At 43.4% G+C, this 12,300-nt stretch overlaps 1 protein-coding gene across 3 annotated transcripts in view; it reads right to left on the minus strand.

Moving 5' to 3' along the window:
* foxp4 (forkhead box P4) overlaps positions 1–12,300 on the minus strand; it is a 111,170-nt gene that overhangs the window by 30,816 nt on the left and 68,054 nt on the right. For all 3 annotated transcript variants that reach the window (XM_015013617.2, XM_015013626.2, XM_015013607.2), the window contains exons 4-5: positions 6,162–6,284; positions 2,496–2,633 (exon numbers count right to left, since the gene is read on the minus strand). In XM_015013617.2, the coding sequence (XP_014869103.2) occupies positions 2,496–2,633; positions 6,162–6,284 (261 nt within the window). The remainder of the gene's footprint in view (positions 1–2,495; positions 2,634–6,161; positions 6,285–12,300) is intronic.

The following is a 12,300-nucleotide window of genomic DNA, read 5'->3' on the forward strand; positions in this document are numbered from 1 at the left end:
TGGCTACGGTTCTTTAAAACACACACACACACTGAGAGAGAGTGTGTGTGTGTGCCTGTGCTCTGTTTACATTAGCTGTGGCTGAGTGGCCAAAGCTAGCGCAGTAACAGGCTGTCAATGTGATTTATGAGCACATCACACACTGTCTGAGCCTGCCAGTCACACAGAAGCATACATGTACACGCACACACACACGCACACACGCACACACACACACGCAGGCAACTGTAGGCGGCCAATCCAAAGACACACACACGCACACACACACACTCACACACGCAAGCACGCATCTTTTTTGTGATGGTCAGAGTCACTTCATTAAGCTGACTCCTGACCAGTCCCAAATGCTCCGGCAACACACAGAACAGCGACTCAGCACGCACATACATCGCTTTTCTTTCAATGCATCACTTCCACAAAGCCTTGAACGTGAAAAAGGAATTGCTGCTCAAAGCGAAAAGGGCAAAAAGTCACAGGCACTGATGTACAAACACTTCCAAAAGTTAGGAGGGAGAACTTTTTTTTTCCCTCTTGCTCCTTCCTCCATATATTTTTGCTCTAGTAGTTTTATATTATTTTCTGGTCACTTAAAGTCACAAAACTCACTTAAGTTTGAAAGAGAAAAAAACCCCCACAGAAATGAAAAGCAAATGTTTTTACAGCATCTACAGTGTTTTATTGCTATACATGCCAGCTATTAATTGATTATCGATGCACTGTATGTCAGCAGGTCAGGGCTGCTGGAGAGAGCCATGGTCACATCAGCTACTTGCAGCTCTGGAGGGAGGCATATTCCCCCAGGTGTGTGTGTGTGCGTGTGTGTGTTTGGCCAGTGAACCATCACGCATCAAGCCTCCCCTCTGTCTGCGTGTACGTGTGGCTGTGTGACCAGTGTTTGCACTTGTCTCATTGTTGCAGGACAAGCAACCTGAAAACTGGGACAGCGGAGGAGCACAGGGGGGAGAACGGAAAAGCAATTCAGACACTCGCTCAACATGCGAGTCGACCACAACTGGTTTGCTTTGGTCACGGCTGAGTCGGTTGCCCGCTGTCAGCGAGGAGCATGTGGGCTGAAGTGGCGGGGTGGGGGCTCTGCCCACTGGGAGAGGAGGAGGACAAATCCAAGGATGTGTCTCCCTGCGCATTTCACAGAAATGTCTCGCAAGCTCTTCCTCGTGAAGTGATTCCCCTGCACCGTTTCTTCTTAATATTGGCATCTTGACATATGAATTGAACATATGAGCAAAACTTCTTTTACCTGACCACAGTTATTATGTCAAATATGTCTACGTGATCCATATTCTACTACATGTGATCCTCATTGATCACAGTAATAATTCAATCTGAAAGAGCTTGTGTATTTTTGCATATTGCACCTGTGTGTATTGTGTTTTTTGCCTTTTTTTTCTGCAACTGAAAAGCTCTACCCTGATCCTGCTGCCATTTTTCTTGAATAAGCCCTAATTTTTTATTTTATTTTATTGTTTGCATCTGTAATCTAGAATTTTTTGGTAGGAAACCTGCGACATTATACATGATTTCTAAAATGGAGGCCCCAAAGGGTCACTTTTAAGTGTATTTAAGTTTTAGACAACCCAAGGTTTTAGAGACAGGTCAGTGATTGCAACGCCCACAGTATTTATTTGTATTTATCTTGGTAAAAGTCCAAAGTCCCATCCACAGCTTTGGGACAATCGTATGACATACGCATGGAAGCAGGTGCTTTTATCCAATGGGACCAGAATACAAGTCCTTGGCCTATGTGGTAGACAGTGGCCATTTTCACATCTTTTTAAACACTTTTATTAATACAAAACTACTGTGTTTGCAAAATGTTCATTGTAGTGATACAAAGGGAACGCCGCAGGTAAAAAAATAGCAAGCCACAATTATACACATTTATGACTAACATTTTGCATCGTTAATATGTCACTTTTGTTGGAGTTACCTACTGGCCTGACTTTAGGCAGGAAGCTCTCATCCACAACAAGCTTATGTAATTAAATTCGGGATAAACGTTGTTTCAATGTAATTTCTGTAGCACCTTTCGAGAGAACAGCTAGATATTGTACTGTAGCTGAAAAGGCTCTGTCACCTTTAGCTTCTATGCAAGTTGTAGGGAGAGAACCGGCCACGCAGATTAGTTGGCGATCAATTGACAACCAAAAGCACTTTCAAATAGCTGCTTCTTCTTGGACCCTTCTTCCAGAGGTAGTATCTAATATTTTGAATTAGAAGCACATGGACGTGGAGCGGACTTCTTTTCGACCTTGAGGCGTTAGCCTGGGGATTCAGACTTGTGTGAGCCCCACAATAACATTAAAACACGAGCACCATACTGTATCTGACCTAAATTCCATACATTAGACTCTTGTCATCTCTTTTTTTTCTTCTTCTTGGCACTCTCACATGTCGGCCACTTTACTGCATTTAAGAGCACTTCTGCACTTCAGAGTGCGCTTGAACTGAGCGAGAGTGTACGCGGCTAAGTTCACCTCTTTTGCCGCCTGCTTCCCGGCTTGCTGCTGCTGCTGCTGCTGTTGCTGCTGCTGCTGCTGCTGCTGCTGCTGTTGCTGCTGAGTCAGAAGCTGGAGATGCAGCTGCTCCTGCTGCTTCTTGTAGTACTCCTGTAACTATGGACAGGTGCAGGGTGGGGGGAGGCGGGTTAAGGAGGAAGAGGGCAGAGGGGTGGAGAAATATGAGGTGAGCGAGTCACAACACAAACTGCAGAAGCCTCAACAATGCCACCAGTACTGAAACGATCCTTCACAGTCAGACAATGTAACCTAAACAGGAGCCTCAAATGGCACAGATGCTTTCAATTCCAGCGCTCTCAGTTGAGGCCACAGCGTATTGTTGTGGCGGTGTGTGGTTTATTGACAAACCATGCGCAACAAGCGAACGCAGACCTGGGAGAAGCTGCTGAGGTACATTGTGCAGCTGTTGGAGTGTGTCAGTGTGATCGTGCATGTCAAGGCAAAGTCCTCCCCCCCCCCCTTATTATTCTCAGAGATCAAGCTCTGAATTGCAGGAGATGATTGCAGCACAATGCAGGCCGGCAGACAGGGAGCGGGCCAGAAACGCTGGCAAGCTTGTTAGGATAAATGGGGAGAACACAGAGCAGTCGTTTGGAAATATACTCATACCAGCTAAAACTTTTCACATCCCATTACAACCAAAACCTCATTGGTATTTATTGGTAACTTTCAGTCTCTCCATGGCTTTTGCCTTGTCCTTGTTCTTCGTGATGCTGTTTGTTGGCTTATCTTCTCTAACAAACCTCAGAGGCCTTCAGAGAGCAGCTGGATTTACCCTGACATACGAGACAGCTACTTTTTCTTTTAAAGCTGTGAGTCTTTTGTCACAGCAAGAAGTTTGTAGATCAACATTCTTTATTTTCACATAACTGTCGTCCCTTCGTCTGATAAAAACGACATGAGTGGATTTAACACACATACACACTCTGAAACACAAACACACACGGACAGCGTACTCTGACTGGTCGCAGCTTGTCTGTTTGTTTGGGTTAGTAATCATTAATTTACCCAGGAAGCTCCATTAAGATTACAATCTTCGGCTGAGGAGAGAGGGAAAACTCACTGACCACAGACTTGCGTCTCAGTCTGTGTGAGTGCGCGCGCGTTCTGAGTAGAGCAGGAGGAGGGAAGGTCGTTCTCCCGGGAACAGCTTGTACATGTGTCCATCTGCAGTTTGTCTTTGTTTCATGGTGCATCAAATGTTCAAAGAGGCTTTTCAGCAGAGAATGACTTCACAGCGCAGCAGTTGCTTCGGTCTCTCATTTGTCTGACCTTACGGTGAGCAGACTACACACTGCTACCCATCCATGCCATACATACCCGCTACCATGCAACGCTTTTTTTCTTTTACAAACAAGGCTGTTTCACATTATCCAGTTTCTCTTTTGCATAATTTACAGCTTTACCCCTGCGACATTCTTCTTTTTTTTCCCCCTCTCTTTTTTTGTGCTTAATTCATTTTAAATGCAGGAGTCATTCCTTCTTGCTGCTCTTTCTTTTACTTTCCATCTGTCTTTCCTCTCTTTTATCACTCCTTAGGCAGAGTTAATCTCTCTTTTCTGCGTCACTAGCCCTGATCGCCTCCTAATCACACAGACAAATGCATATGCAAGCGCACACACTCACCGGCTAGCAGGCACGCACGCACGCGCACGCACACACACGCACAAGCACACTCACCCTCGGCTGCTGAGTGGTGAGTTGAAGGAATAATTAAGTGATAATTACGGTCTTTTAATGATTTGATTCAGTGGCTCTGTACATTAAGTGTATGTGTAAGAGAGGCACTCACCTCTCCAGCCTATTACCATGACCTTGACTTTAGAGAAAAACACAATGAACGAAATGCAAAGCAGCCATAGCATAAGTAAAGGTTTGAGCAAACTTAAAGGTTAACGCACAAACTCGCATCCACAAATCAGCGCCCGTGCAAACACACATCTGCTTTGTAGCAATGGGCTGTAAAACTTACTTACACACTCTCACACAGGGCACTATTGCCATGGGGATATGAAATTTAATGCTTCAGTGACTGATGTGTTGGTTGATTTGTCCTGTGTGTTCATATATGTGTGCGTGCATGTGTGTGTGTGTGTGTGGGGGGGTAAAAGTGCCTGATTTGCAGATATACACTAAGTGCGTGGCCCATACTGTGGTTAATTAAGTGGGAGAGCAAAGTTAAACTCGATGGTTTTTATTAGCGTTGCAGTGAGTGAGAGTGCATTATCAACCCCTTTTCATTGCGTCTTCTTTTTCCTTGTTACAGAAAATGAAAAAAAAAAAAAAAACAGAAAAGGACCAGCGAGGAGGATCTCTGTCATTCTGCATGTCTGTTCCCAGAAAGCCGATGCATTTTTTTTTCACGTTTCCATTGTGATACACGTTGTCAGATCTTCCCACCACAATTTACAGTTGCCTAAAGCAACCACTTCCTATTAAATCTACAGACTACGCTCCAGTTTTCTAGTCTACCCCTACAACATGCAATTACTCCTGTGTCTCCAAACTGTTAAGAGGCAAATTCACACCCTTTACAGGCCGGCATGTGCGCTTTGCTCGTGCAGGTTGGCAGGGATGTGTTGGTGTGGCTAAGTATTTGACAAATCTGCTACAGCTGAAGGGTGTTTATTGAGTAATGTCGACATGGCAACCCCTAATATCAAGGGGCCAGGAATCAGCATGACACACACTCCTGATTCAGTATGACTCATGTTTTGTTGCTCAAAAGCAACAAAACATGAGGTTAAGTACATGCATATTTGCAGGCACATTCTCTAAAAGATAATCTTAATGATTGGTTCAAATCAATATGTTCCTCATCTGCAAAAAAAATAAAAAATCCCCAAAGGGGTTTACATTTTTTTATGGATTTTTAATAATGTTTAATTTTAAAAATGTAAAAAAAAAAAATTTCCAGACTTAACTTTTCCAAATATAAAATATTATTGTTCATGATGAACAGTTGGCAAGATTGAATAAACACAGAAACTCAAAGCAAAGGAGGAAGTAAGGAAATATATAGAAGGAGTGAAAGAAGAACAAGTGGAGGAAAGGAAAGAAGAAATGACAAGTGGAAAGAAGAACCCAAAAAGAAAGAGAAACAGAAACACAAGAAAGAAGAAAAGGAAGGACGCATGGAAAGAAAAAGTAGACAAAAGGTATAAAAAAAGAAAGCGAGGAGGAAAGGGAGGAAAGACACAAGGTAGGTAGAAAGGAAAGAATAAAGAAATTACATAAGGAAGGGAGGAGGAATGGAAGGAAGGGAAGAAGGAAAGGAAGGGACCACAAATAATATAGAAAGGAAAGATGGAAGGAAGGATGCAAAGAAATAAAAAAAAACACAAGAAAGACAGAAAAAAAACAATGAAAGATTTTGACAATGACACAAAAACTATTAAAATACTCAAAACATAAAAACAAATCACAAATATCCCGTATACGAATTTTAATAAGAGGGAATGAAAATGATCGACGTGGTTCTGCTAAAGCTGCTCTCAGCTAATAAATCTTTACGAATGTTCTGCAGGTCAAACCACAAATGAGCAGCACAGTGCACATTTCTGTGTCACCAAATCTGAGCTAAACCAAAAAGCACTGAAGAAAGAGAAAGCATGTAGTTTTTACCTGCTGTAGCATGAGAGCCTGTTGCTGCTGCAGCAGGGCCTGGAGCTGAGGGGGGGAAAGGATCTGTTGCATCTGCTGAGGAGTGATCATCTGTGGGCTCATCATGGCCATGGACACGGGAACCTGAAGACAAAACAGGAAAAGAAGACGGCACACGTTAAAAGCGTCCTAACACACCTTAATGTTGTCATGTAAAACAAGAGCAACTTAATCAGTCAACAGATGAAGCTTTGTGCGAAGAGACCCAGTGGACAGAAAAAAAAGAAAAAAAAAAAGAAAAAAACCTTGAACATGACTGTGCCCGCAAAGTGAATGCTCAAGTTAAAATAAACAGCCTGCAGTACAAGCTGGTTATGCTGTAGGCTGGCACAGACAGGTAAGTCAGGGTGTGTGTGTGTGTGTGTTTGTCTCCTGTTCTCTGTTGTCACTCACTGCGAAGAAAAAAAAAAACAAACGGGCAGCATCAGATGAAGACAAATAGAGAGACGCGCTAAAACACACCCGTGCTGTTGACATTTTCCGGCACATGGCTGGCACTGTTAAAAACCGTCAATTTCCGTGGCAGCAGCCGGAGATGGGATGACGGATATGCAATCTACCAGTAAAACATAAAATCTTATCTGCTTTTATAAACACATGATTACAGACTGCCGTCGATTCTCTCCCAATCACGGCCGGGCCTGGCTGGGAGGAAGAACGAACAACAAAGTTGGGTATCTGATGAGATGTTCATCTCATCAGATAAAGCTGCAGGCGGCCTAAAGAAGCAGAAAGCGAGGGAGAGACGGTACATAGTTGTCATTTTTGCAGATGTGTTTTGAAAACCTTCCTTAATGCTCTTGCATTGTACACGGAAAATGCACAGAGATGCTAATCTGATTACAAAACACTGCAACTCTGGGGACCGGCTTGCCGTGTAAATCTGAAACCGAGAGAGTGCAAATGCACACACAAACAGAGGAGAAAACACCACAGCAGCAGTTCTGCTGACAAGGCATTTTTGTATTTAATAACTGCTGGAACAACACCAGTTAAAAGAAAATATAAATAATAAGGGGGGATAAAAAGACATGGCGTGAACATATTTACGGAGATGGTTTTGAAAGCTGATATTTTTGAAGATCTAAAGTGATTCTCTCACCGTCTGAACATCGGTAAGCTTCCTGTTTTATTGATGAATACTTGAAAAGGAAAAAAAAAAAACAGTTATCAATCTTTTCAATGAGCTGTCTGTATGCATGTGTGTGCGAGATAAAAACAAAAACAGTTTTACAGAAGAGTTGTCCGGCTCCTCACCACCTGAATGGATGGTGTGGAGAAAGCGAGAGAGGCAGGGAGAGAGGTGAGCTGTCACTGGTAGATTAAATCTACGAAGAACAGGTTTGACTCCGTAAACAAGATAGGCTATAAATACTCGCTATCTGTTACCAGCTGCTCCTCCGTCTTCCTGTTCCACACACTGATAGAGGGATGGGGAAATATTACAACATACCAGTGGCTAGCCAGGTTGGTGGTAAACAGTACCTGTACTGAGAAAGGTGTGCCATACTTTTTCCAGTTTTCGGATAATAGGGTGAACTTAGACCTGATTTAAACTTCTGACCAGTCTAACGTGTCTCGGTCTCCAGAGTTCTGTCTGAGATGAAATTGCACAAATACATGAACTCCAATTACTTATTTTGTGACTTGTAATGGCAAAGAGTTATAATGAGTTTTATTCAGGCACATCACAATAGAGATGACTATATACAAACGGATTGCAGTGAACTGCAAATAATCGATTATTTGCAGCTTAACCTATTTTTTCAGGTTTTTCTGTGGAATGCAACTGCAAATTATTCATGGAAAGCCATCTAGTTGCAGAATCCTTCTTGGTGCATAACTAAAATATTTGAAAGAAGATGCACCATGGGAAGCTGGAATACTTGAAAGCAGTGCTACTTGACATGGATTGGCATTTACTTTTCTTGCTGCTTATTGTCTGTACCCCAAAAAGCAAAAATAAGAAAGCCTGTCGATATTAGCTTCTGCTAAGACAATCTCCATTGTACATATTAATGTATACTAATGTATATTTGGTGTGTGAACGATGAAAATATTCCTTTATGAGTGTTTCTAGACACTCAAAGTTCTTGGGTATTCGTGGATTTTAACCCCGCCGATAGCGGGTTTCCGCTGTACATGCTTTGCAGATATTTATATATCATTACAAAAATAAAATACTTTGAAGTGGCAACTTGACAAAATGTGCAAAAGTCAGAGGGGCTCTGACTCTGTTTACAAGCGACTGTACTGTATGATTGTGCAGAAGAGCAAGAGTTTGTGTTTGAGGAGTGGATGTAAAGCGGGGTGAGTCAGACGACCCTTTGGCGTCGTGGCAGTTGGTAAGGAAATAGGCGAGGGAGATGGGGGGGAGGGTGGATGAGAGGTAGTGGAGGGTCGGGGGGGGATCAGCGAGTAAGATGGGGGTGGTGATGGGTGCCGCCTGGCGTCATGCCAGCTTGCCCCCGCCGCCGGGCCTTGTCAGTCTAGGCTGCCAAATGAAAAGCTGTAATTAATTGCTCTTGTGCATCCCATTCTTCCTCACCGACTACTCATACATTCTATTTTATACACACCGCCATTGACATTTTCAAGTCACAGGCGTAATAATTACTGGAGTTATAGCACCTTTCTGTGTGCTGGATTACACTGCGATGCCGGAACCGCATGTGCGGGCCTCCGTGCGTGTGTGCGTGTGTGTGTGTGTGTGTGTGTGTGGTAGGCTGAATGTTGAGTAGTTAAGGTTTGACGCCATTAATTGCCCCTATAATCTAATATCACAAAGCGTTGTGATTATGGGGCATGCGTTGCCACCGCCATACGACACCGCCAGCCTCAGAGCCCCGTCGCAAAACAAAAGCCTCGCCATTAGCGATTTGACGGGCCAGGACAAAAGCGCCTCACAATGCAGAATTATATTTTCATTCGGCTTTGTCTCTCCTGGTGAATGATTTCTCCCCTTTCATTGGACTGTGAATAGGGAGAGTCTGAAAAGCCGGGTGATTTGAAGTCAGCCATTTATTAAATGCATTTAATTTTTTTCTCCCCCCGCTGTCGTCCATTTTTTTTTTTTTTTTCATGTTGCATGTTAATTTAAAAGAGAGAGATGCGTGGTAGATTAGTGGGAAGAGGGAGGCGAGGTGGCGGGGAGGGGGGGGGGGAGGTGGTTGCGAGCAGGGATAGGACAGGAAAGACAAGGACGTAGCGAGGAAGGAGGAAGTATTGAGAAATAATGGTTGGAAGATAAGGCAAGTGTTTGAGCTGTCAAGCAGAAATAACCGAGAAGGTTTCTAGAAAGAGCAGAATGGAGACGAGAGTCTCAACAGGCATCCGCATGCTGACACACAGGTGAGACGTCACAATCCCCTGGTCTTACTGCATCTTATTTAGTCCAATCACTAGTAACAGAAAAAAGTAAAAGAGTAAAAAGTCACTTATATCATTAACAATGCAAGAAAAAGTCACAAGCAGTCGAACGGTGCACACATGCACACAGGCAGACTCACACTTCAGAGGGGTCAGTAGCTGACAGAGGTTAACCCCTGCCATGGATGGAGGGAGCTGCGAGAAAAAGGAGGGAGGAGAAGAGAAAGCAGGAGACAGCCCTGTCGTTTACAGAGAGCGGAGGAGTAATTAGAGGGGTTGTTTGAAGAGGGAGTTTAACTGATTAACAAAGGCAGGGAGAGGGAGCCGGGGAGAGCCCAGGAAGATGGGAAGGAGGAGGAAGAGAAAGGCATGAAGTCCCAGAGGAGAGAAGAGAGAGAAATCGGGGGAATGTAACTTGCATTTCAATGAGGCCTCATCCCTCTCTCCTCTCCTCCCTTGATGACTTTTCATCGTAGCTGGGAGGGAAGCCTTTTGCCACTCAGGAGAGAGAAGAGGGATTGCTGTCTGATATCAAACCAGCCAGCAAACACGACAAACAGGCCAAAATGTCTGCATAATCACTGAAAATTAACAAAGAGCTCTGCACCTGCCAGTAAACACTGATTAGGGTCGTTTCTATATGAATGACGATGAAAAAAAAAAAAAAAAACACTTTTTAGGGGCGTAGGGTTTATTAATCCACCAACATCTAATTAGCATTAAAAAGCAGGTAAATTGCAGCAGGTTACTTTTTTTTTTATTTCCTCAAATTATGACCAATCGGAGTGAGACGTAGCAATGATTCCAGCTGAACAAAAACTAAACAGATGTTGGTTCATCCCTGTAATATGCAACACGTACGAGAGAGCGGGTGACTGGAGGAGGTCTCAGTCTGAAGCCTTTCTGCCCACCAGACGCCACGTTCTTTCACAAACGCAAAGGAGCTCTATCAAAGCAATATTAATGTTTCGAAGGGCCCCACCCCAGAGTCCTGACCTGAATCTTACCGAGAAAGATAAATATTAGGGTGAAGGCAATGTGATGGAGCTCATCATCAAAAATAAATAAGCAAAATTCCTGAAGAAATACGCTAAACGCTTCTTGGAAAAATAATTTCATTGATTACCGAGAATAGTACAAATACTTTTCTCATATATTTTTTTAAGTAAGAAAAGATCAAATTTAGATCAAAAATATATTATTTATTTAGAAAAAAGGGGAGCTGAGGAAAAAAATTATTATTTTTTTTTTACTGTAAGTTTGCTCTACGTTTGCGCTCTACGTGCATATGTTCTTGCAACCACTCGATCAGGGGGTGATCAACATCTTGAGGATTGGAATAGGCCATTCCTATCGTAGGTGATGCATATACATAAATGTAACTTTCTTGGAAGGATGACAGCCTCATAAATTCACTTCTTCAGGTAATTGCTCCACAGCAAGAAGCCAGTATCGTGTGTGTGTGTGTGTGCGTGTGTGTGTGTGTGTGTGTGCGTGTGTGTGTGTGTGTGCGTGTGTGTGTGTGTGCGTGTGTGCGTGTGTGTGTGGGCAGAGAATGGTGAGAAGAGAGGAAGCTATAATCAGAATCTAAACAGGCTCTCGGTTTAAATGATGCAGCCTCTGCCTCTGGGGTCTGTGGGGACACACAGGAGAGAGAAATAATTGAAAAAATGACAAGGAGGGAGCGGGAGGAAGAGAGAGGCTGACACGGTCCTCCTCCTCACCCCCTACCTTGGAAGGAGCAAACCCCAGCACTGTTTATCCTTGTCACTAAGCATTACCACCTCACACTGGAAGTGACTGACTTCCCAACAACCTTACTGTCATAGACACACTAAAACACATGCACACACAACTTCGAGTGCATCAAGACAGGTTTGTTTACTGAAGAGACGGGGTGCGGGAGGCGGGGGGCGGGGGGTAGCGTCAACTTCACCTAAAGGCAGCAAACATATCAAAGCTTTTTTTTTTTTTTCCTTGTTTTTTTTTCTTGTTTTGGTAAAAAAATCTGACAGCTTATCAGCAGAAAGCGAGTAAAAGGCTGCACAGATGTGCCATCTGTTTGGCGTATCGCACGCTGACTCAGTGTGTGCTTGCAGTGTGCGGCTCTTTGACGTGTAAATGATCCTTTTCTCGGTTGAGGATTTGTTTGTTCGAGAGCTATCATCGCTATCGGCGCCTTCGTCTGCGTCCCTGCAGGTAAACAGGCTGTCCGTGCTCATCACGCAGAGAAATAAAAGCGGAGAAGACGGGATTAAGAGGGGAAAACGGAGAGAGGCCAACGAGAAAAAAGAAGAAAAAAAAAACATTCAAGTGAAAACTAGACAGCGGAGGAGTTTCCATTGTGCTTTAGAGGGGGTGTTTGGAGCTCCAGGCAAAAGGTAAAAAAAAAAAAAAAAAAAAAAAAAGGGCCCCATTGTGTGCAATAAGCACCCTTCCTCTTGCTAATCTGAAGCAGGGCCAGGGGCCACATCACTCCCGGGGAAACTGATGAACGAAGGCAGGTGAGGTTGCTGATAATATGGGGATCCTACAGCGTCAGTTCCCAAATCTTTTTTATGCTGAGTCATGTTTCTGTCTGAGGCGATGAACATCTGAGCAGCAAATAAAACCATCGCATTGTGTTATTAGGTATTTGAGGAACATAATAATAAATTGACTATGATGAATGTACAAAAAAGGCTTGTCAGCTATTTATTAGTAATTTACTCATACTTGGCAAAACTCTGCA

This window comes from Poecilia mexicana, unplaced genomic scaffold (assembly GCF_051168715.1).
Source record: "Poecilia mexicana isolate PSO_F unplaced genomic scaffold, ASM5116871v1 scaffold_5, whole genome shotgun sequence".
NCBI lineage: Eukaryota > Metazoa > Chordata > Actinopteri > Cyprinodontiformes > Poeciliidae > Poecilia > Poecilia mexicana.